Source organism: Peromyscus maniculatus, chromosome 7, assembly GCF_049852395.1.
Source record: "Peromyscus maniculatus bairdii isolate BWxNUB_F1_BW_parent chromosome 7, HU_Pman_BW_mat_3.1, whole genome shotgun sequence".
NCBI lineage: Eukaryota > Metazoa > Chordata > Mammalia > Rodentia > Cricetidae > Peromyscus > Peromyscus maniculatus.
This window is the reverse complement of record NC_134858.1, coordinates 107891651-107911623: the sequence shown is the minus strand read 5'-3', so window position 1 is coordinate 107911623 and position 19973 is coordinate 107891651. Positions and strand designations below refer to the sequence as shown.

The window sequence follows — 19973 nt, the reverse complement described above, 5'->3', positions numbered from 1 at the left end:
ATGTGTCCTAATAAAGAAGCCACTCCTGGGGCATGGAGTTAGAGGACGGTAATTCTGCAGCATGTGGGACCTTTCTTGAGTGTGATGAGACCCTCAAATTGAATTAGGCTGAGGCCCTGAGTTTGCTCAGCATGTAAAAATGCTTCTTGTGCAGTCTTGACAATTTGCGTTCAGTCCTAAGAACCCACAATGGTAGGAGAACGCTAACTCCCAAATGTTTTCCTCTGACCTCCACATGCATGCCATGGTATGTATGTGTGCCAGCACACAAGTGTATACACACACATACACACACACAAATAAAGATAATACAATTTTAAATTTTTTATTATTTATTTTTACATGTGTGAGTGTTTTGCCTGCATGTGTGCCTGTGCACCGCATGCCTCCCTGGTCCTCGTGGAGGCCAGAAAAGATTATCAAATTCCCTGGAACTAGAGTTCTAAATGGTTGTGAGTGCTGGGAATTGAACCCAGCCCCCTGGAAGAGCAACCAGTGCTCTTAAATCTGAGCCGTCTCTCCAGCCCTAAAAATATTTTGAGTAAATCAGGCTGGTTGTGATGGTCATACCTATAATCTCGGCAGTTGAAAAGTAGAGGCAAAAGGATTAGGAGTTCAGAGTCATCCTCTGCCACATAAACAAAAAAGTAAATTAACCCCCTTCGCTGAGATTGGAGTTGAGGCTTTCGGGCAGATCGAGGACCAAATCCTGCAGTGGCGGTCACCTGCCGCCGGGCCTGAGCCTGGCAGGGAGCAGTGCAGGTGAACCGCTGAAGAGCTTCCCGATTTTCTGCCCTTAGCTGGTTGTGCGCCTGGGACTGGGTCTGTTGTAGAAAGCGGCAGCTGACAGGTTAACTTGTCAGTGTGTATGACTGGATGCTGGGATGACCATTCTAGTTGACAGGTTAACTTGTCAGTGGGTATGACCCCCCGACTGCTGGGATTGGGTCTACTGTAGACAGAGGCAGCTGACAGGTTAACTTGTCAGTGGGTATGACCGGCTGCTGGGATTGGGTCTATTGTAGACAGAGGCAGCTGACAGGTTAACTTGTCAGTGTGTGTGACCGGCTGCTGGGATGACCATTCTCTCTGTTTCAGTGCCATGGGGACAGTCGTGCTGGATGGACAGATCTACGTCTGTGGAGGCTATGATGGCAACTCTTCCCTCAACTCTGTGGAGACCTACTCACCTGAGACGGACAAGTAAGGGCGACTGTTTCACGGCATGAAAATTAGAGCTGCAAGCCAGGGTGCACACCCTTGATCCCAGCACTCGGGAGGCAGAGCCAGGTGCATCTCTGTGAGTTCGAGGCCAGCCTGGTCTACAGAGTGAGTTCCAGGACAGCCAGGGCTACACAGAGAAACCCTGTCTTGAAAAAAAACAAAGAAAAAATTAGAGCTGCAGTGTGTTCTTTAAGCTGAGTTTGTTTTGGTTTTTCTGAGATGGAATCTCATAAAGTAGTCTAAGCTGGCCTCAGACTCTCAGCAATCCTCCTGCCTTAGCCTCTTGAGTGCTGGGACTGCAGACATAAACCACTATACTCAGCTAAACTGTTCCCCACTACCTGGCCTTATGCATGCTAGACTCCCAACTCCCAGCTTTTGTTTAGTTTTGCTTTGCTTTGTGGGAAAAGAGGTCTTAAACTCAAGGACTCTAATATGTCACCTCAGCCATAGAGACATGCTGTGACCCAGCTTACAGCTTCTTCTGGGTAGGAGGTGACTTAACAATACTTAGCATGTAATAGATTTTAAAATCTTTGGTTAAAGGCCAGTCATGGTGGTGCATACCTTTAATCCTTTCACTTGGAGGCAGAGGCAAGACCATCTCTGTGAGTTCAAAACCAGCCTGGTCTATATAGTTTATTCTAGGCCAGCCAGGGCTACAAAGTAAGATCTTGTCTCAAAACAAAACAAAAAAATTAAAAAAAAAGTCCTTGGTTAAATGAATCTTTTGGTTAAACTTCAATAGAATTAAAGCCAGGCGTGGTGGTTCATGCCTATAGTTCCAGCACTTGAAGTAGAGGTGGGAGGCTCAGGAGTTCAAGACTATGTGAACCCATTTCAAACAAGAGTCGCGGATGCTTAGGAACATTTATTTATTGGTCTGTGTCTCCTCACTAGATCAGTCCATTGTAATGTAAGTACAAGCACAGTGTGTAAGAAGTAGATGGACAGCATATTCCAAGGCAGTGAGGCCTAATTTGAAAGAAATCAAATGTATGGTCAGAAAGCTTGGGGAGTGTTGACATCTGTCCTTCAGAGTGCTTGTCTTTCCATCATAGATGACGTTGCCAAAATTCTAGAAAAGCTGGCACTCTTGAACTTAGGTCTCTGTAACACCCCTTGCAATCTTGTAGGATGCTTTTGTGGAACACTAGAAAACACTGGCACTGCTAGGCTGAACTACTCATTCAGTGTTTGAATCATCCCATCTTAGACAGCAGGATGTGAACAATGGGCTAGAACGACCCAGCAGGATGTTCTAAAGCTTATATTCTGTTACCTAACCAACTGACTGGTTATTCCAAAGTAGGAAGGAGGCTGGTCCTCCCTAGTGCCCAGTTTGGCAGGCTGTGAGTGCATTGTGCTCACCTTGCCCTGGAGGCCCTGTGTCTGGATCTCTTGGCACAGCGTAGGGAGCACTTACCTCCCTGGGGCAGGGGTGCGAGATGAGACTCTTCAAGGACAGAAAGACTGGGGGATGGTTCAATTTATAAAGTATTTACCTTGTAAGCATGAGTTCAATCTCCAGAACCCACGTAAAAATGCCAGGCATGGTGGCTCACACTTAGAATCCTAGCTGAGAAGGTGGAGACAGGAGGATTCCTCAGAGCTTGCTGGCCAGTCAATCTAGCCTAATAGATGAGCTCTGGGCAATGAGATACCCTATCTCAAAAAAAAAGAAAAAGGAGGTAGATGTAGTCCTGGAGATAATACCCAAGATTCCTCTGCTTCCACATGTACATTCGCACATGCATGTGCACCCATACACATAAGCAAGGTTAAACAGTGGTAAATGCTTATCCTAGACCAGGAGAAGTAGGCAGGGAGGGTTCAAGTAAGAAATTCCTCACTGTACGCTGTGGGTAATGCTAGAAGACAGATAAAATCCTCATGATAAAGAAGCGCACCAAGAGCCAGGCATGGTAGTTCATCCTGAAATCTCAGCACACGAGAGCTAAGACAGGAGGATTGCCTCCAGTTCAAAGCCAGCCTGAGCTACAGAGTGAGACCTGTCTCAAAAAACAAACAAATCACACCGAGGTACTTGTACACTGCCTTAGGAAAGGCAATGAGGAGCCACTTGAGGGACATGGTACAGCTGCTGGAAGAGCAATTCAGTTCCTCTGGCTGTGTGGGTTTGGGGTCAAAACGGCCTGAAAGCAAGGCCACATGTAAGGAGGCCCATACAGTGGTCCAGGTGGGAAGCCAGAGCTAGGCAAGTGGTATTGGGAGCCGGAACAAGTAATGACTAGGAAGTAAACCAAGTACTTGTGGACCACAAGAATACCAAGAGAAGTGTGTCGCACACCTTTAATCCCAGCACTCAGGAGGCAGAGACAGGCAGCTCTCTGAGTTAAAGACCAGCTTGTTCTACAGAGTGAGTTCTAGGACAGCCAGGACTACACAAAGAAACCCAGTCTCAATAAATAAACTAAACAAACAAATAGATCATCTTTGGAGCTGGAGAGATGGCTCAGTGGTTAAGAGCACTGAATGCTCTTCCAGAGGACCTGGGTTCAATTCCCAGCATCTACATTGCAGCTCACACCTGCCTGTAACTCCAGTTCCAGGGGTTCTGACACCTTCACACATGCAGACAAAACATGTAAATTAAAAAAAAAAAAAGAATGCTGGGAGAGGGAGAAGTCAAATGAGCACTTAGGTTTTATAAGTAGAGTAACTAGGTAGCTGATGTCTCGTTAACAAGGCCAAGGAATGCAGAACAGTTGCAGATATGTCTGTATGACAGGCCTTGTTTGAAATGTGCTGATTTTGCTACCCATAGTGACTGGCTATGGATCTGAAGCTTGGGTGAGAGGCAGCAGCAGCCAGTACCCTGCATACCCTGCAGAGATGGCGGGAGAGGTGATAAGATGCTAAGAAATTGTCAGGACATGATAGGCTTAGAAGAGGTCTCCTGGGCCTGGCCAGGCTGTCTCAGAAGGTCATGGACACTGACTCACACCCCTGCTGTTTTTATTTCTTCTGCAGGTGGACTGTGGTGACTCCAATGAGTTCAAACCGAAGTGCGGCTGGGGTTACAATCTTCGAGGGCAGGATATATGTGTCGGGTGGCCATGACGGTTTGCAGATCTTCAGCAGTGTGAGTCTGGCCCCTCCAGGGGAACTTCTTCCATTCTTGGATTCCCCCCCGCCCCAAATTCCTCTCTGGGCTGGGGGGCATAGCCTAGTTATGTATTGCTTGTCTAGCATATACAAGACCCTGGGTTCAATTCCCAGCACCACACAAACAAAAAAAGTTTCAACCCTGCCTTTGCTACTGAAGTTCCAGGGTGTCTCCCGCATCATCTAAAATTCACTTCTAGAGAGCCTATGTACACAAGGAAGTGTTGAGTGTAGTCGTTCTGAACTTGCCCCATTCGGGTGTCCATGGAATGCTGAAAAGCCTTTTAAAACTCCTACCAAAGTAAGCCCGGTCATATGCCAGACGTGAATACCAGCAACGGTGTTCTGGACACTCTGCCAGAAGCTACATTTATTCTTTTAAAAGGCTCTCAGCCATGCAGCAGTGGTTCCAGAGCTAGACGGTACTGAGATGGAAGACACTTGGGACGGTCATATGAGACAGTACTCTCCTTCCAGCTCTGCCGTCACCTAGAAGCCCTTCCTTTGGAAAATCTTGCCTTCCTTTCCTTGCATACGTCCAGAAGGCATCAGCTTAGTATAAGGTTTAAGTAGCAGGTCCACAGCTGAGAAGAGGCAGCATCAGAGCTCCGGCACATGCTAACCGAGCTCGGGCACATGCTAACCGAGCTCCGGCACATGCTAACCGAGCTCCCTCCCCCTCACCTCTCCCACGCTGGCACCATGTGGGCTTCTGAGACCTGCAGGATCACCCCTTGGGCCAGGCCTTGTCTTTGACCGTCTTGTCCCTGCACCTCTCTCCCTGCTGCAGGTGGAACACTACAACCACCACACGGCCACCTGGCACCCAGCAGCCAGCATGCTCAACAAGCGCTGCCGACATGGTGCTGCCTCCCTGGGAAGCAAGATGTTTGTTTGTGGGGGCTATGATGGCTCTGGTTTCCTCAGCATTGCTGAGATGTATAGCTCTGTGGCAGACCAGTGGTGCCTCATCGTACCCATGCACACACGCCGGAGCCGGGTCTCGCTTGTGGCCAGCTGTGGGCGCCTCTATGCAGTGGGAGGTTATGATGGACAGTCAAACCTAAGCTCGGTGGAGATGTATGACCCAGAAACGGACCGCTGGACATTTATGGCCCCCATGGCATGCCATGAGGGAGGGGTTGGTGTGGGCTGCATCCCTCTTCTCACCATCTAAGGAGAGGGTGGGATGTGGTGGGTTAGGGATCTGGTACAAGCACAGGCGCTTCCTTCCAGAGGAAAGTCCTCTCAGAAGAGGCAGTGGTGGAGCAGAAGACGGGGTGAAGTGTGAGCCTGCCAGAGGGACAGTGTTTCCAGGTGCTCAAGTCCTCCCTCACTGTGCTGCCCTTGAGACCTTAGGTTATCAAGACGCACAGCACAGGACAGAAGAAGCCTCTCTGGTCCCACAGCCAGTAACATGGAAGTGCTTTGCTGGGCCGTGTGTACGCAGGCTCCATCCAAGCCCAGCTGCACCTGCTACAGTGCTGGCCCAGCTCCCACTTGCCACAGTGCTGAGTGCCCCTGTGCAGGAGGCCTTCCAGCCGACGCTCCTCCTTACCTGCTTGTGTGCAGCCTTGTTGTGGCCAGTGTGCCATGGGAAGCGGCAGTGTCCTAGCCTATTGGAAACTGGGGTAAAGCTGGGAGAGAAAGGACGCCCTGGTGTCCTGACTGCCTGTGATGGAGCAGCTACAGCAGTGTGCTCTTCCTTCCACCATGGGGCAGTTACAACAGCGTGCTTGCTGCGTGCACACGGGCTCTTCCTTCCACCATGGGGCAGTTACAACAGCGTGCTTGCTGCGTGCACACGGGCTCTTCCTGATGGGCGCAGACGATTTCATCCCTGTCTGCAGCAAGCAGGAAGGCAGAAGTCTTCCCCATGCCTGATGTTTTGGGAATTGAATGAGGTCTTTCTCTGCTTGTCCCAGAGAACCAGAAGGGGACTAGAGATGCTTGAAAGAAACTGGAGGAAATGGAAACAAGAAAATGCTTGAGAGAAACTGGAAGAAACAGACTTCTTTAAGAGAACATTTTCACAGGAAGAAAGCAAAAGATACTAAAAGCAAATGCACATTTAAATGGAAAACCATCAAACATGACAACAGTGTATCCACTCCCACATTCGGATCCCAGGGTCCCGAGCCCTCCTAAAGCAGTTGGGGTTCCCTCTGAGCCTCAGTGTGTCTGAAATCAGGGCATTCTTGACTGGACCTGTAGCAAGGTGCTCATGGGGTTAGTCTCCTCAGCTACCATCAGAGGACTTTTTAAATCATGGGCTTAGGGAGCTGGCTGAAGTACTGCCACTCATCTCTACAGGAGCTCCCAGCATCACTGGGACTCAGGTGTCCCCGTGGTTACCTCTTACTGCCACCCAGCGCTCCTTCAGATCCCCTCTCCCACATACATTCCTTCCCTCTTTGGCCAGCAGGAAACAGCGTGTCTGGCCAGGTTTGCACTTATCCATCTACCATCCTTGAGTAACTTCTCACCATGACGCTTCTGGGGCACATTGGCCATTTGTACCTCTAGGACCTAACCAGGGGCTTGCTCCTACCAGCCGTGGACTAGCTTGGTCAGGTGACTTGTTTGCCCTGCCATTCCCCTGCTTTTCCATCCGCTCGCCAACCCCGGGGGGGGGGGGGGGGGGGGGGGTCGTCTACCTTCCTCCAGCCCTTGGAAGACTGACCAGCAAGGTGGGCCTTTACATCAAGCAACGCTGGCTCCATGATATAAAGACCTAAAGACTAAAAACGTCTTTCGCTGCTGCAAAGAAGAGATTTTATATTTCTTCCTCTAATCTTGGCAAATGACCTCGTGAAGAGACTCCATGCTCCTTCCTCCTCTGGATGGGACCTTACCGTAGCACAGAAGGACCCAGAGAGGAGATTTTTCTATTACCAGTGCACTGGGCGGTGGGGCTGACCTTCACCTGATGCTGCCAAAATCTCTTTTTCTAAACTTCTTCCAGGAGAGACTAGAAGGGGACAATTACTTTAGCCCCAAACTGGGTCTAAGGGTCCCACTCTCCACCTGGTTGGTTTCTTGCCCATTGCTGCCTGCCTGGAGCAGCCTAGAAGCCGGTTCAGAAAGGCCCAATGTGAAGCCTGGGGGTGTCCCTTACTCCAGACGGTCAGGTTGGCCAGTGTGTGCAATTGCTATGGATTCAGGAGGAAGGACTTTCATTCCCTGCCACTTAAGAGCTGGGCCTCTGCTATAAGCACTTGAAAATAATACTTTTATTTTAAAAGACTGAACAATCTGATAACTGAAAGATGCATTTTAACTAGGCTCCCAGTGGAATGCCAGCATTTCTTCCTGCCCCTCAGTTTGCCTGCTGAAATAGACTCTTGGGAGGCCAGGGGTCTCGATTTTCTGTTAGTCCTGTCAGGAGGGGTGTACCCGTGCTCATCTTATTAAGTCCTTCCTTCAGTGAATGTACTGCCCGGCCTCGACTGTGAAGGTGCTGAAAACCAGTCAGTGAGCTCCCAGGTAGATCTCCTGGATCCTTATGATGCTAGCAGACTGCATCACTGGAGATGATACATCCTCATCCCCCGTCTGCTGCTGTTGGATTAGCCTTCCTGAGTCTCCTCTCCCCTCCTAGTGTGGAGCTTTCACTGTGCACACAGAGACAGTGTTTCCACAAAAGAGCAAGTCAGTGTTTTCATCTGGGCTCTGAGCACACTTGAGCAAACAGGAACATTTTCCTACTCCCCGGTCTGAGGGCAGGTGGCTGGTCTGACTCTTTAGTGTTGGAACAGTAGGGTCATGGGAAAACAGACATCACCAAAGGACATTGTGGAAAGAATGTAACAAGGAGATGAGATAGTTCGGACATGCCTGGTGGACCATGGGGTCTGGCCACTGTCCTTTTTTGTTTCCCATTCTTGGTTCTTCTCTTCTGGCTTTCACCAGAGACCACAAGCAGAAGAGAACTGAAGACCAGCCTCTTGATGGAACATAAGGATGGAAATAGTAGAAATGTTGTCCCTCTTCACCCACAGTTGTTTCACAGGAAACTTTTTATTTATAGAACGCATGTCTTTTGTGTTAAGAAACCAAAGAGAAATAAAGAGAACACTCTTAATACTCTTGCCTTTCCCTAATTGTGAGTGTGTGTGTGTGTGTGTGTGTGTGTCCATTCCTGTGTGGGTGTGAATGTGTGTCCATTCCTGTGTGTGTGCGGGTGTGGGTGTGTCCATTCCTTTGTATGTGTGTGGAGGCCAGGAGTTAACATTGTGTAGGTGGATCTGTCTTTACATATTGTTCTCTGATCATGAGATGAATCTTAGACTGTTGTGTCAACTGCTGGTACTGCTCAGCTTAGTGTGTGGCAGTAGCACATGGTGGTTAGCAGCTTGCTCCATCCTGTAGGCAGCTGCCAGGAGATGCTCCTCTGTACTGTGGCTGGCATGAGAAACATGAGACTAGGAAGCCGCGTTTGGCTCCATTTTTTGTGTGTTTAGAACCTTTTTGAAAAAATAATTTATTTATTTTTATTTTATGTGCATTGGTGTTTTGCCTGCATGTATGTCTATGTGAGGGTGTCAGATCCCCAGAAAGTGGAGTTATAGACAGTTGTGAGCTGCCATGTGGGTACTGGGAATTGAACCCGGGACCTCTGGAAGAGCAATCAGTGCTTCCAACACTGAGCTATCTCTCCAGCACCCTAGAACCTTTTTAAAGCTTTCTCAGGTCTTATGTGGATGTAGGTGCCCATGTTAGAATGCCATTTGTAGGTGGACTTTTCTGTCTAGATTGCTGATGCCAGCCTCTCCCCAAATAACCACACAGAGACTTAATGTTAATTATAAATGCTTGGCCAATAGCTTAGGCTTGTTTTTAGCTAGCTCTTATAACTTAAATTAACCCAATTTTATAATCTGTGTGCTGCCCCAAGGCTCATTTACCTCATGTACATACTTCCCGTCCTGCTTGCTCTGTTTCGTGGCATCTCCTCTGACTCCACCCTTCTTCTCCCCAGCATTCTCTCTGCCATGAAAATCATGCCTCACCTTCAGCCAATCAGCTTTTTATTAACAATGACAGCAACATGTCTTCACAGTGTACAGAAGGATTATCCCACAGCAACATTGGCGTCTTTCTTGATTGATTTCCACCTTTTTGAGACAGGGTCTCTTACTGAGCTTGAAGCTCACCAGTTCAACTTGCCTGGCTGGCCAGCAGGTTCTAGGGATTTGCTAAACTCTGGGATTGCGGGTTGTGCATTGCCACATCCAGTTTTGTTTCTTTTCTTGTTTGTTTGTTTTTGGTTTGTTTGTTTGTTTTCCAGACAGAGTTTCTCTGTGTAGCTTGGGATCCTGTCCTGTATCTCACTCTGTAGACCAGGTTGGCCTCTAACTCACAGAGATGCACCTGGCTCTGCCTCCCAAGTGCTGGGATTAAAGGTGTGTACCACCACCACCTGACTAGTTTTGTTTCTTTTTAACCTGGGTGCTGGGGACCAAATTCAGGTCCTCAAGTTTGTGCAGCAAGCACTTAGCCAAATGAGTCAGCCCTTTCCTGACTTATTTAAATATTAGAAGTACATTTTATTTGTTTTGGTTTAAAAGAAAAGTATATTGGAGAAATTACAAATATTTCCATGATTATAAGGGGAAAGCCAAATAAACCTATAGCAAAAGCAATCTATGAAAGATGGGGTTTAAATGCGATGTTCCCCATAAGTGTCAGACATTTGAATCCTTGGTTCCCCAGTGGTGGCTGTTGGAGAGGATTAGGAGGTGTAGCATTGCCGGAGGAAGTGCATCATTGTGGACAGGCTTTGAGGCTTCAGAATTTTTGCACTTGATCTCTGCTTCTTGCTTTTGGATCAGATCAAGATGTGAGCTCTCGGCCTGGCGGTGGTGGCGCACACCTTTGATCCCAGCACATAGGAGGCAGAGGCAGGCAGATCTCTGTGAGTTCGAGGCCAGCCTGGTCTACAAAGCAAGTTCCAGGCTCCAAAGCTACACCAAGAAACCCTGCTTGAAAAAAAAAAGAAAGAAAGAAAGGAAAGAAAGAAGGGCTGGAGAGACGGCTCAGCAGTTAAGAGTACCAGCTGCTCTTCCAGAGGACGCAAGTTCAATTCCCAGCACCCACATGGCAGCTCACAACTGTCTGAAACTCCAGTTCCAGGGGATCTGATCCCTTCACACCAGTGCACATAAAATGAATTTAAATAAATTATAAAATGAAGGAAGAAAGAAAAAAAAAAGAGAAAGAAAAGGCTGGGAAGATGGCTCAGCAGTTTGGTTCCAAGCAACCTCATGAGGCAGCTCAAAACTGCCTTTAACTCCCGCTGCAGAGGACCCAGCACCCTCTGCTGGCCTCCGAGGGCATCACACACATGTAGCATACACTATCACCAACACACACACAGAACAGAACACTGGGCTGAGGAGATGGCTGAGCAGTTAAAGCATGTGCTTTACAAACGTGACAGGATTTAGGGGGCAGGGGTCTTAGAGTTTGACAGAAACCAGTTTTCTTGAGGCTCATTTGTCATCAAAACCAAATGAATACTTCAAAAAAATGAAAAGAGGATAGTAGAGCCCATGATATAAAGATGTGGTGTGGGAAGGAAATAATGAGATAGACAGTTTAAACGGGCATTGGGTATGTGTTAAGAGGCAAGAGGCAAGGAGATGGTAGGGATGGGTTAACCAATATGAAAAATGTATGAAAAACCCCTATGGAAACTCACTACTTTGTAAGCCAATCTAAAGTTAGAATTTTTTTAAAAAAATTGAAGTAATTTGAACACAGATGGCCTTCAATGGATGGATAATTATCCCCATGAAAGACATGGGTTATTAAATGAAAATCTGAGTACCAACTCTCTACAAGTTACTCATCAGGGAGGCCCCAGAGGCCCCCATTGCTGTAGACACAGTACCCTTTGGTTGCAGGACATAGAGAAATAAAGTTGGATCTGACCTTAAAACTTCCTCCCCTAGTGCCGGAAGGTGCTGTGCAGAACACTGAGGGAGACAAAAACATCAATAGCATCCTTGCATCCAACCCTGCATGCTGCAGTACTGACCCACCAGGCAAGATCTGCCCTCTAGTGCATTAGTAGCACACAGGGTATGGGTGTAACCAGATGCTTTGGGATTAGGTTTGAGGCCAGATCCACAGGAATTTGGGCCTGGTACTATAAACCTGGTCAAAAGCCTGTGGCTCAGTAGTTCACAGGCCCTGCTGAGGAACTTTCTACTGTTGTTTTCCTAAAAGATGTTTTGTCAAACTGCCTTCTAAATATTTATGCTTATACTCATAGATCAGTGCTGCTGTCAACCTTGGCCAAAGGGTCTTCTCTGCAACGGTCAGCAGTTAATATAGATATTTATAATTGGACAAAGTGCTGAGAATAAGTGTCTATTGAGTACTCAGCCCTAAATGGATAATCTATATCACACACCCAACCCAAGTCTTAGTGAATGCTTGGCCCGTAGAGAGTGGCACTATTAGGAGGTGTGGCCTTGTTGGAGTAGGTGTGAGCTTGTTGGAGGAAGTGTGTCACTGTGGAGATGGGCTTTGAAGTCTCATATATGCTCAAGCCATGCCCAGTGAGACAGTTCACTTCCTGTTGCCTGCAGATCAAGATGTAGAACTCTCAGCTCCCTCACCAGCACCATGTCTGCCTGCGTGCTGCCTTGCTTCCTGCCATGATGATAATGAACTATACCTCTGAAACTGTAAGCAAGTCAGCCCTAATTAAATGTTTTCCTTTATAAGAGTTGCCATGGTCATGGTGTCTCTTCACAGCAGTAGAAACCCTAAATAAAACAGAAGTTGGTACCAGGGTCTCTGGTATTGCTGTGATAGGCTGGGCTGTGTTTTTATTTGGAGGAAATCAGACTTTGGTATTTTGAGTTAGGAAAGCAGTGGAATGCTTTAAGTGCTGCTTAATGGGCCATACTAGTAGGAGCATGGAAAACCATAGAGCTAAGGGTGATTTGAACTTTGGGAGCCCAGCTAAAAGGTTTTAGGAGAAGAATTTTACTATATGGCCTATATGTTCTTGTGATATTTTGGTGAAGAATGTGGCTGCTTTTTGCCCTTGTCTGAAAAGTCTGCCTGAGACTAACATGAAGAGTTTTGGATTAATTCCATTGGCAGAGGAAATTCAAAACAGCCTAGTATTGACTCTGTTGTATGGTTATTATCATTCACTCTTACAAAGATCTATAATGAAAAGGAGCAAGCTGAGAAAGGAAAAATACTAAATGTACCATTTTAAGAGAAAAGGCACCAGGAAGTAGAATGGAGCTAAATCCTGTGTTCAAAGAGATAAACAGATTAAAAGAAAGCCTGATGTTAAATGGAATAAAGGGAGTGGAGACCTCAGGGCAAGATCCCACACAGTTAAGCTTCCAGCTCGTGAAAAAGAATTAAAAGAACAGCTTAGGTCCAGGCATGGTGCACATGCCTTTATTCCCAGCACTCAGAAAGCAGAGGCTTGCAGATCTCTCAGTTTGAGGCCAGCCTGGTCTACAGATCCAGTTCCAGGACAGCTAAGTTTAGACAGTAAAGGAAACTATGGAAAACCGAAAGGTAGTGAAGCTGTGATTGAACAAGGGGGTCATGTTCCAGCCCAGAAAACAGCAGAACTTGACAGCTTCAGGCACATGGTTCTGCTTTTAGAGTCAAGGATAGAAGAAAGGGGTTGTGGAATCTCCCTCGTGACTAAGGAAAGCTGCTGAGGCCAGATGTGTGGCAGGGGTATCTCTGCATGGAGGCCTAGAGAGGTCATTTTGTGAAGCTGTGAAGGTGAATCCTGGATTGCCTTGGAGACCCCAAGATGTTGGAGATGCCAGAGCCATGGGATACCTGCCAAGGCAAGTTGCTAACAGGGAGTGGAACCAGCCCAAGAGAAAGAAGTGTGTTGTAGTCAACAAAGCTGAAAGGAGTTAGAGATCTGAAGAGGAGTTTAACTCCAGACATGGAGATGCAGAGTTTGGAGTTTGCCCAGCTGGTTTTTGGTCTTGCTTTGGTCCAATATTTCCTCACTATCTTCCCTTTCCTCCATTTTGGGATGGTAATGTATATACTGTACCATTCTATGTTGGAAGTATGTGATCTGAGTGTTTTGGTTTGTTTTTTTGAGACAGGGTTTCTTTGTATTGTAGCTAGAGTTTTCCGCCTTGCCCACAGTCAGGACAAATCTTTGACACCCGCCAGTCCCACAGCCGCTCAGACCCAACCAAGTAAACACAGAGACTTATATAGCTTACAAACTGTATGGCCGTGGCAGGCTTCTTGCTAACTGTGCTTATAGCTTAAATTAATCCATTTCCATAAATCTATACCTTGCCACGTGGCTGGTGGCTTACCGGCATCTTCACATGCTGCTGGTCATGGCGGCGGCTGCAGTGTCTCTCCGCCTCAGCCTTCCGCTTCCCCGAATTCTCCTCTCTCCTTGTCCCACCTACTTCCTGCCTGGCCACTGGCCAACCAGTGTTTTATTTATTGACCAATCAGAGCAATTTGACATACAGACCGTCCCACAGCATTGTATAGCCTTGGCTGTCCTGGAACTAGCTCTATAAATCAGGCTGGCCTCTGCCTCCTGAGTACTGGAATTAAAGGTGTGCACCACCACCACCACCACCACCACCACCACCACCCAGCTGTGATCTGTTTATTTTTATTTTAATTTCATAGGGGATTACAGTTAAGAGATTGCATGAATCTCAGAAGTGACTTTGAACGTTGGACTTTTAAACATTGTTGAGACTGTGGTAGACTATGGGGATTTTCAAAGTTGGACTGGATGCATTTAATTTATGACTACAAACCTACAGGAGCCAAGGAGTGGGGTGTGGCAGTTTGGATAGGTATGGCCTCCATAAACGTGTGTATTTGAATGCTTGACCCGTAAGAGCGACACTGTTAGGAGCGGTGGCCTTGTTGGATGAAGTGTGCTACTGTGGCAGTGGGCTTTGGGGTCTCATATATGCCCAAACCACGCCCAGTGAGACAGTCCACTTCCTGTTGCCTATGGATCAAGCTGTAAAACTCTCAGCTGTCTCTCCAGCACCATGTTTGCCTGCATGCCATCTTGACAATAATGGACTAAACCTCTGAAACTGTAAGCAAGCCCCAGTTAAATGTTTCCCCTTATTTAAGAGTTGCCATGGTAATGGTGTCTCTTCACAGCAATAGAAACCCTAACTAAGACAGGGAACATCACTGAAAACAGTGGAATGAATGTAAGAGCTGCAGGATGGGACGGAATGATGTGAAATTCTGTCTTTATATGACATGGCCACTTCACCCATGAACTCACTGCATCTATGATTACCTGTACAAGGTCAAGTCTACAAGATCAGCCAGGCAGTGGTGGCACGTGCCTTTAATCCCAGCACTTGGGGAGGCAGAGGCAAGTGAATCTCTGAGTTGAGTTCCAGGCCAGCCTTGTCTACAAAGCAAGTTCCAGGACAGCCAGGACTGTTACACAGAGAAACCCTCTCTCAAAAAAAAAAAAAAAAGTCTACGAGATCATCAACATTCCACCAGGCAGCACTAACTGGACTCTGAGTTATTGACACATAAAAAAGGAGAAGACATGAAGAGGGATGGGAACATGTTAAGGGTGCTAGGAGAGATGCCAGACAGTCACCACCAGCACACTAAATGGTGCCCAACCTGCCTGTGGTCTTCCCCTCAAGGAGAGGGTGAGGCGACAGAGGCATCAGCTAGCTACAAGGGCATGATGGGACATGGAAGCCTAACTTCCATCCACCAGAACCCAGAGGGCCTGGGCAGATCTGGAGGAGGAGGAGGTGGGCTCCCACTGGCCACCAGAGAATTGGTGTTACAGGGCACCAGAGTCCCCTCTGGAACTCTTCCAGGCCCCTCCTCTGCAAACAGTGGGAAGGTCTAAGCCATCAGACACAGCACATGCCACACCTTTCCAGACACTTGCTGCAAAGGGCTTGGCTCTGTTTGCAGATGAAGACCCTGTGTATGCAGCACATACACAGGCAGTGTCTCCCAGAGCCCAAGAGAGCCCAGCAAGGGGGATGGGCGACCTCAGGATTGGACCTCCGCAGTGAGAAACCCGGAGGAGACGCAGGGCAGCAAGCTGCTCACCTCTCTACTGCAATCCCTGTCGCAGCTCAAGGTCAAGGAGGTTGAGAGCCGCCTTCTGATGAATTGACCTGTGCAGTTTCGATCCTCCTGTAAGGGGCAGGGCAGGGGGCGGGGGGAACAGGACAGGAGCTAGAGGCATCTTGTCACATTTCTGGAGAGAGGCAGGCACTGTCCTCAAACCAGAGAGGCAAGACAGAGCCAGCAAAGAGAGACAGTGGATGGGAAGGACAGATGCACACCCATGAATGTAACGATGGGACATCCATATACATTCTAGAGGAGAAGGCACCTGTAAATTATCATGCCCAGAGAAAACCTGTAAATTCAAGGCCAGTCTGGTCTCCAAAGTGAGTTTCAGGCCAGCCAGGGCTACACAGTGAGACCCTGTCTTTTTTTTTTTTTTTTGGGGGGGGGGGGTTTCGAGACAGGGTTTCTCTGTGTAGCTTTGCGCCTTTCCTGGGACTCACTTGGTAGCCCAGGCTGGCCTCGAACTCACAGAGATCCGCCTGGCTCTGCCTCCCGAGTGCTGGGATTAAAGGCATGCGCCACCACCGCCCGGCTGAGACCCTGTCTTTAAGAATAAAATGAAGGTATGGTAGTGCACAACTTTAATCCCAACATGTGGGAGGCAGAGGCAGGAGGGTATTAGTTTTCCAGCTGTGAGGGGAAAGGTGTCCTGGCAGTAGCGAGCAAGTCACACAAGAGATTTATTGGGGAAGAGACAAGAGAATGGCTGCCTCTGTTTGGGGAAGGGAAGGAAAAGGCAGCAAAGATCTGATGCCGTGGGTCCCTTTTCCACCTATGACCTTGAGGTACCAACCCCTAGGACGTGGCCCCTGAGTTGTTCTCAATTTATATCATAACAAACTCCCTATACTCCTTAAGCGGACTGCCTTGGATTTCTCGCTGTAATCTGAGGAGGAGGCAAGCTTTATATAGAGCTTCTTGGCAGGCTCAGAGCTTTCCAGGGTGGCCTGGGATTGGTGGGATCCTGTGGCCTGATCAGTTAGGACCACTTGTCAGAGCAGTCTCGGTGTGGCCTGGTCATTTGCACCTCGAGGGACTTACAGAGGGTATCTGTGAGTTCAAGGCCAGCCTGGTCTACATAGTGAGATCCAGGACAGGCACTAAAACTACAAGTGAGACCCTGTGTCAATAAATAAATCAGTAAAACAAAATAAAACATATTTACATATTAAATGTTATTGTTCAGTATGTGTCCATACACACATAGCCATGGCAGGAGTGTGGAAGTCAGAGAACAACTTCGTGGAATTGGTTCTCTTTTTCTACCATGTGGCTCCCAGGATAAAAGTCAGATACTGATCTGTACAGCACGTCCCTTCCCCACTGAGCCATCTTGTCAGCCATTCTTGGTTTTTTGCTAAGATCAAGTATAAAGTTTGAAAAATTGCCTGGGTGGTGGTGGCACACGTCTTTAACCCCAGCACTCAGGAGGCAGAGCCAGGCAGATCTCTGAGTTCAAGGCCAGCCTGGTCTACAGAGTGAGATCCAGGACAGGCACCAAAACTACACAGAGAAACCCTGTCTCAAAAAACAAAACAAAACAAAATTGAAAAATTAAGACCTGATAATCCATGGCCCTCCAGTCCCTCACAGCTTTGACATCAGCTTCCCTGCGTTTTGCCCCTAGCAGTTCACAGCCCAAATGGACACACATTTCTGTTTGGGGGTACAGGCAGCTCCAGGAAGCAGCTTGAAAGTGGACCTAGACAGGCCTTGCCTTTCTTCTGGAGACCCCCTTGCTAGTGGGAATGGCCCTCAGCTTTTCAACCAGCCCATGGCTAAGGAGCTATTCTCCTAAAAGAGATCAGAAAGCAGGAGATGAACAGCCTGCCTCCATGCTAGGCTTACAAGCCATCATGTAGTAAAGACCAACTTGATTCTTTGCTGTTTATGATGAAACCTGTTTCTCAAGGATTGGTTTCCACCTGTTACCTTACCTACAGATGGTTCTGTACTGCTTGTTCCAGGGAATGGCAACCATGTATTTGTTCCAAAAAGTATAATAACCACCTTGCATCCCTACCTGTGTTTCAGAAGGTTATTTTGACCTCTAATTCAAGAACTTTTTGCCTCAGCTTCGTGAGTGGAGCATTGGCAATAGGATGTTATTTCATTGTGATTTTGATTTTGATTTTCCTATTGGTTAATAATTTTAGTGTCTTTTTTTGCACTTAGTATCTGTTTGCAGATCTTTTTTTTTCCTTTTTTTTTTTTGGTTTTTTGAGACAAGGTGTCTTAGGGTTTCTATTTATGTGAAGAGACATTGTGAAACATTTAACTGAGGTAGCTTACAGTTTCAAAGGTTTAGTTCATTATCATCATGGTAGGACACGGTAGTGTGTAGGCAAACATGGTGCTTGGAGTTGTAGCTGAGAGTTCTACATCTTGCGGAGGCATCGGAAAGTGGTCTGTGTCCCTGGGTGTAGCTTGAACATAGGAGACCTCAAAGCCCTCCCCCACAGTGACACACTTCCTCCTACAAGGACACCCTCCCATTAGTGCCACTCCTTTGGGGGGCTATTTTCTTTCAAACCACCACACAGAGTTTCCCTCTGTAGCCCTGGCTGTCCTGGAATTCCCTCTGTAGACCAGGCTGGCCTTGAACTCACTGAGATCTGGGCTCCTCTGCCTCCTGAGTGCTGAGATTAAAGGCGTGTGCCACCACTACCCAACTGTAGATCTTATTTAGTGCAATGCTTAACCAAATCCTTATAAAGTTTCTTTTCTATTTTTCTTTAATTAATTAATCAATCAATTTCTCACAGCTGAAGTTTGAGAGTAAAAAGAACAAGGCAGGCAGGGTTTAAATCCCAGCAACTGTCAGGAGAAGGGAGGCCGAGGCAAGGAAAGCATGTCTTTTGAGTTGTGTCTGTAAGCAGCTGTAGAAAAACGTGTGTGTTGTGGGAGAGAGCCTTCAGAAAGCACTGAGAAATCCAGGGGGTCAGGGCAAACATGCTTAAGATTTGCTTGGTATCCAAAGAAGAGATGGAAAGAGGAAAGTCCTGCTTTTCAGTTAGAGTTTAGAAAAGTGAACAGGTTGAGGCTGGAGAAATGGTTCAGTGGTTAAAAACCCTAGCTGCTCTCATGGGTAGAAGGCTTGGATTCCCTGTAACTCCAGTTCCAGGAAAACCAGCACCCTCTTCTGACCTCTCAGGCATCAGGAACACATGTCATACAGACATACATGTAGGTAAAACACTCACATATAAAACAAAATAATAGTTTAAGAAGACATTAAGAAAAGGGAAGCAGCCAGGCAGTGGCAGCACATACCTTTAACCCCAGCACTTAGGAGGGAGAGGCAGGCCTGGTCTCCAAGGCCAGCCTGATCTACAAAGAGAGTTCCAGGACAGATATGGCTGTTAAACAGGAAAAGCCCTGTCTCAAGAAGGAGGAGGAGGAGAAGAAGGAAGAGCAAGAAGAGAAGGAAGAGAAGGAGAAGGAAGAGAAGGAGGAGGAGGAGGAGGAGGAGGGGAGGAGGAGGAGGAGGAGGAGGAGGAGGAGGAGGAGGAGGAGGAGGAGGAGGAGAAGAAAATGGAATCAGGCTTAGTCCATGTCTGTAAACAATTGCCTGCCCTCCCTCCTTCCTTCCTTCTTTTTAATTTTTTTCTTTTTTCATATATATATATATGAAGATATGGAGTCTTGCTGTGTGGCCCAAGCAGGGCTTTAATCTCTGGGCTCGGGTGATTTTCCTGCTTCTATCTCCTAAGTAGCTGGGCTGTCAAAGATTTCCACCACACTCAACTTGCACATTTTAAAACGCAGCTTTATGAACTGTCCACAATGGTTTTAACACTAACGTGTTTTTATTTCAGACTTGGAGTGGCGGCAGACACCTGTCATCCCAGCCCTTGCAAGATGGAGGCAGGAGGATCAGTAGTTCAATGACATCCACAGCTATGGGTCGAACAAGAGACCCTGGTTTGGGTTTTGTTTGAGAGTGAGAGAGAGAGAGAGAGAGAGAGAGAGAGAGAGAGAGAGAGAGAGAGAGAGAGAGAGAACATTAAGTTGAATGGGTAGAGAGGTGTGGAGGGTTTGGAAGGATTTGGGAGCAAGGAAAATATGAGCAGAATATATTGTATAAAAATTTTTAAAAAGGGGCTGGCGAGATGGCTCGGTGGTTAAGAGCATTTGCTGACCTTGCAGAGGACCCCGGTTCATGCCCAGCACCCACATGGCGGCTCACAACACATTTGACGTCCTCTCCATCTTCCAAAGGCATCCATATACTCAGGCATACACATAAAATACATCTTCTAAAAATTAATTAAAAATTATAATAATGCCATCAGGGGGTAAAGAATTCAGTAAAATTAAAGCGTTAGGGGGGCAGGGATGCAGCTCAGTGGTAGAGCATTTGCCTGTGTGGATGCTGGGTTCCAATCTCCAGCACTGACAGAAAAAGTCAAAGCTTCAAACTCCTTGGTGTCTGCAGATTCCTAAGACATGGCTGTCCACAAGTTTGAGACATGCTTATGGTCCTCAGAATTGAC

The 19973-nt window shown here is 47.3% G+C and overlaps 1 protein-coding gene across 3 annotated transcripts in view; it reads left to right on the top strand.

Annotated features, from left to right (window-relative positions):
- Klhl18 (kelch like family member 18) overlaps nucleotides 1–19449 on the top strand; it is a 73457-nt gene extending 54008 nt beyond the window's left edge. For 2 of the 3 annotated variants that reach the window (XM_006985857.4, XM_016004429.3), the window contains exons 8-10: nucleotides 1099–1203; nucleotides 4219–4330; nucleotides 5144–8439. In XM_006985857.4, the coding sequence (XP_006985919.2) occupies nucleotides 1099–1203; nucleotides 4219–4330; nucleotides 5144–5530 (604 nt within the window). In that variant the 3' untranslated portion in view covers nucleotides 5531–8439. Of the gene's footprint in view, nucleotides 1–1098; nucleotides 1204–4218; nucleotides 4331–5143; nucleotides 8440–19295 lie in introns of those variants that run through there. The other variant, XM_042281752.2, reaches the window with a different exon arrangement.
- Nucleotides 19450–19973: the final 524 nt, after the last annotated feature.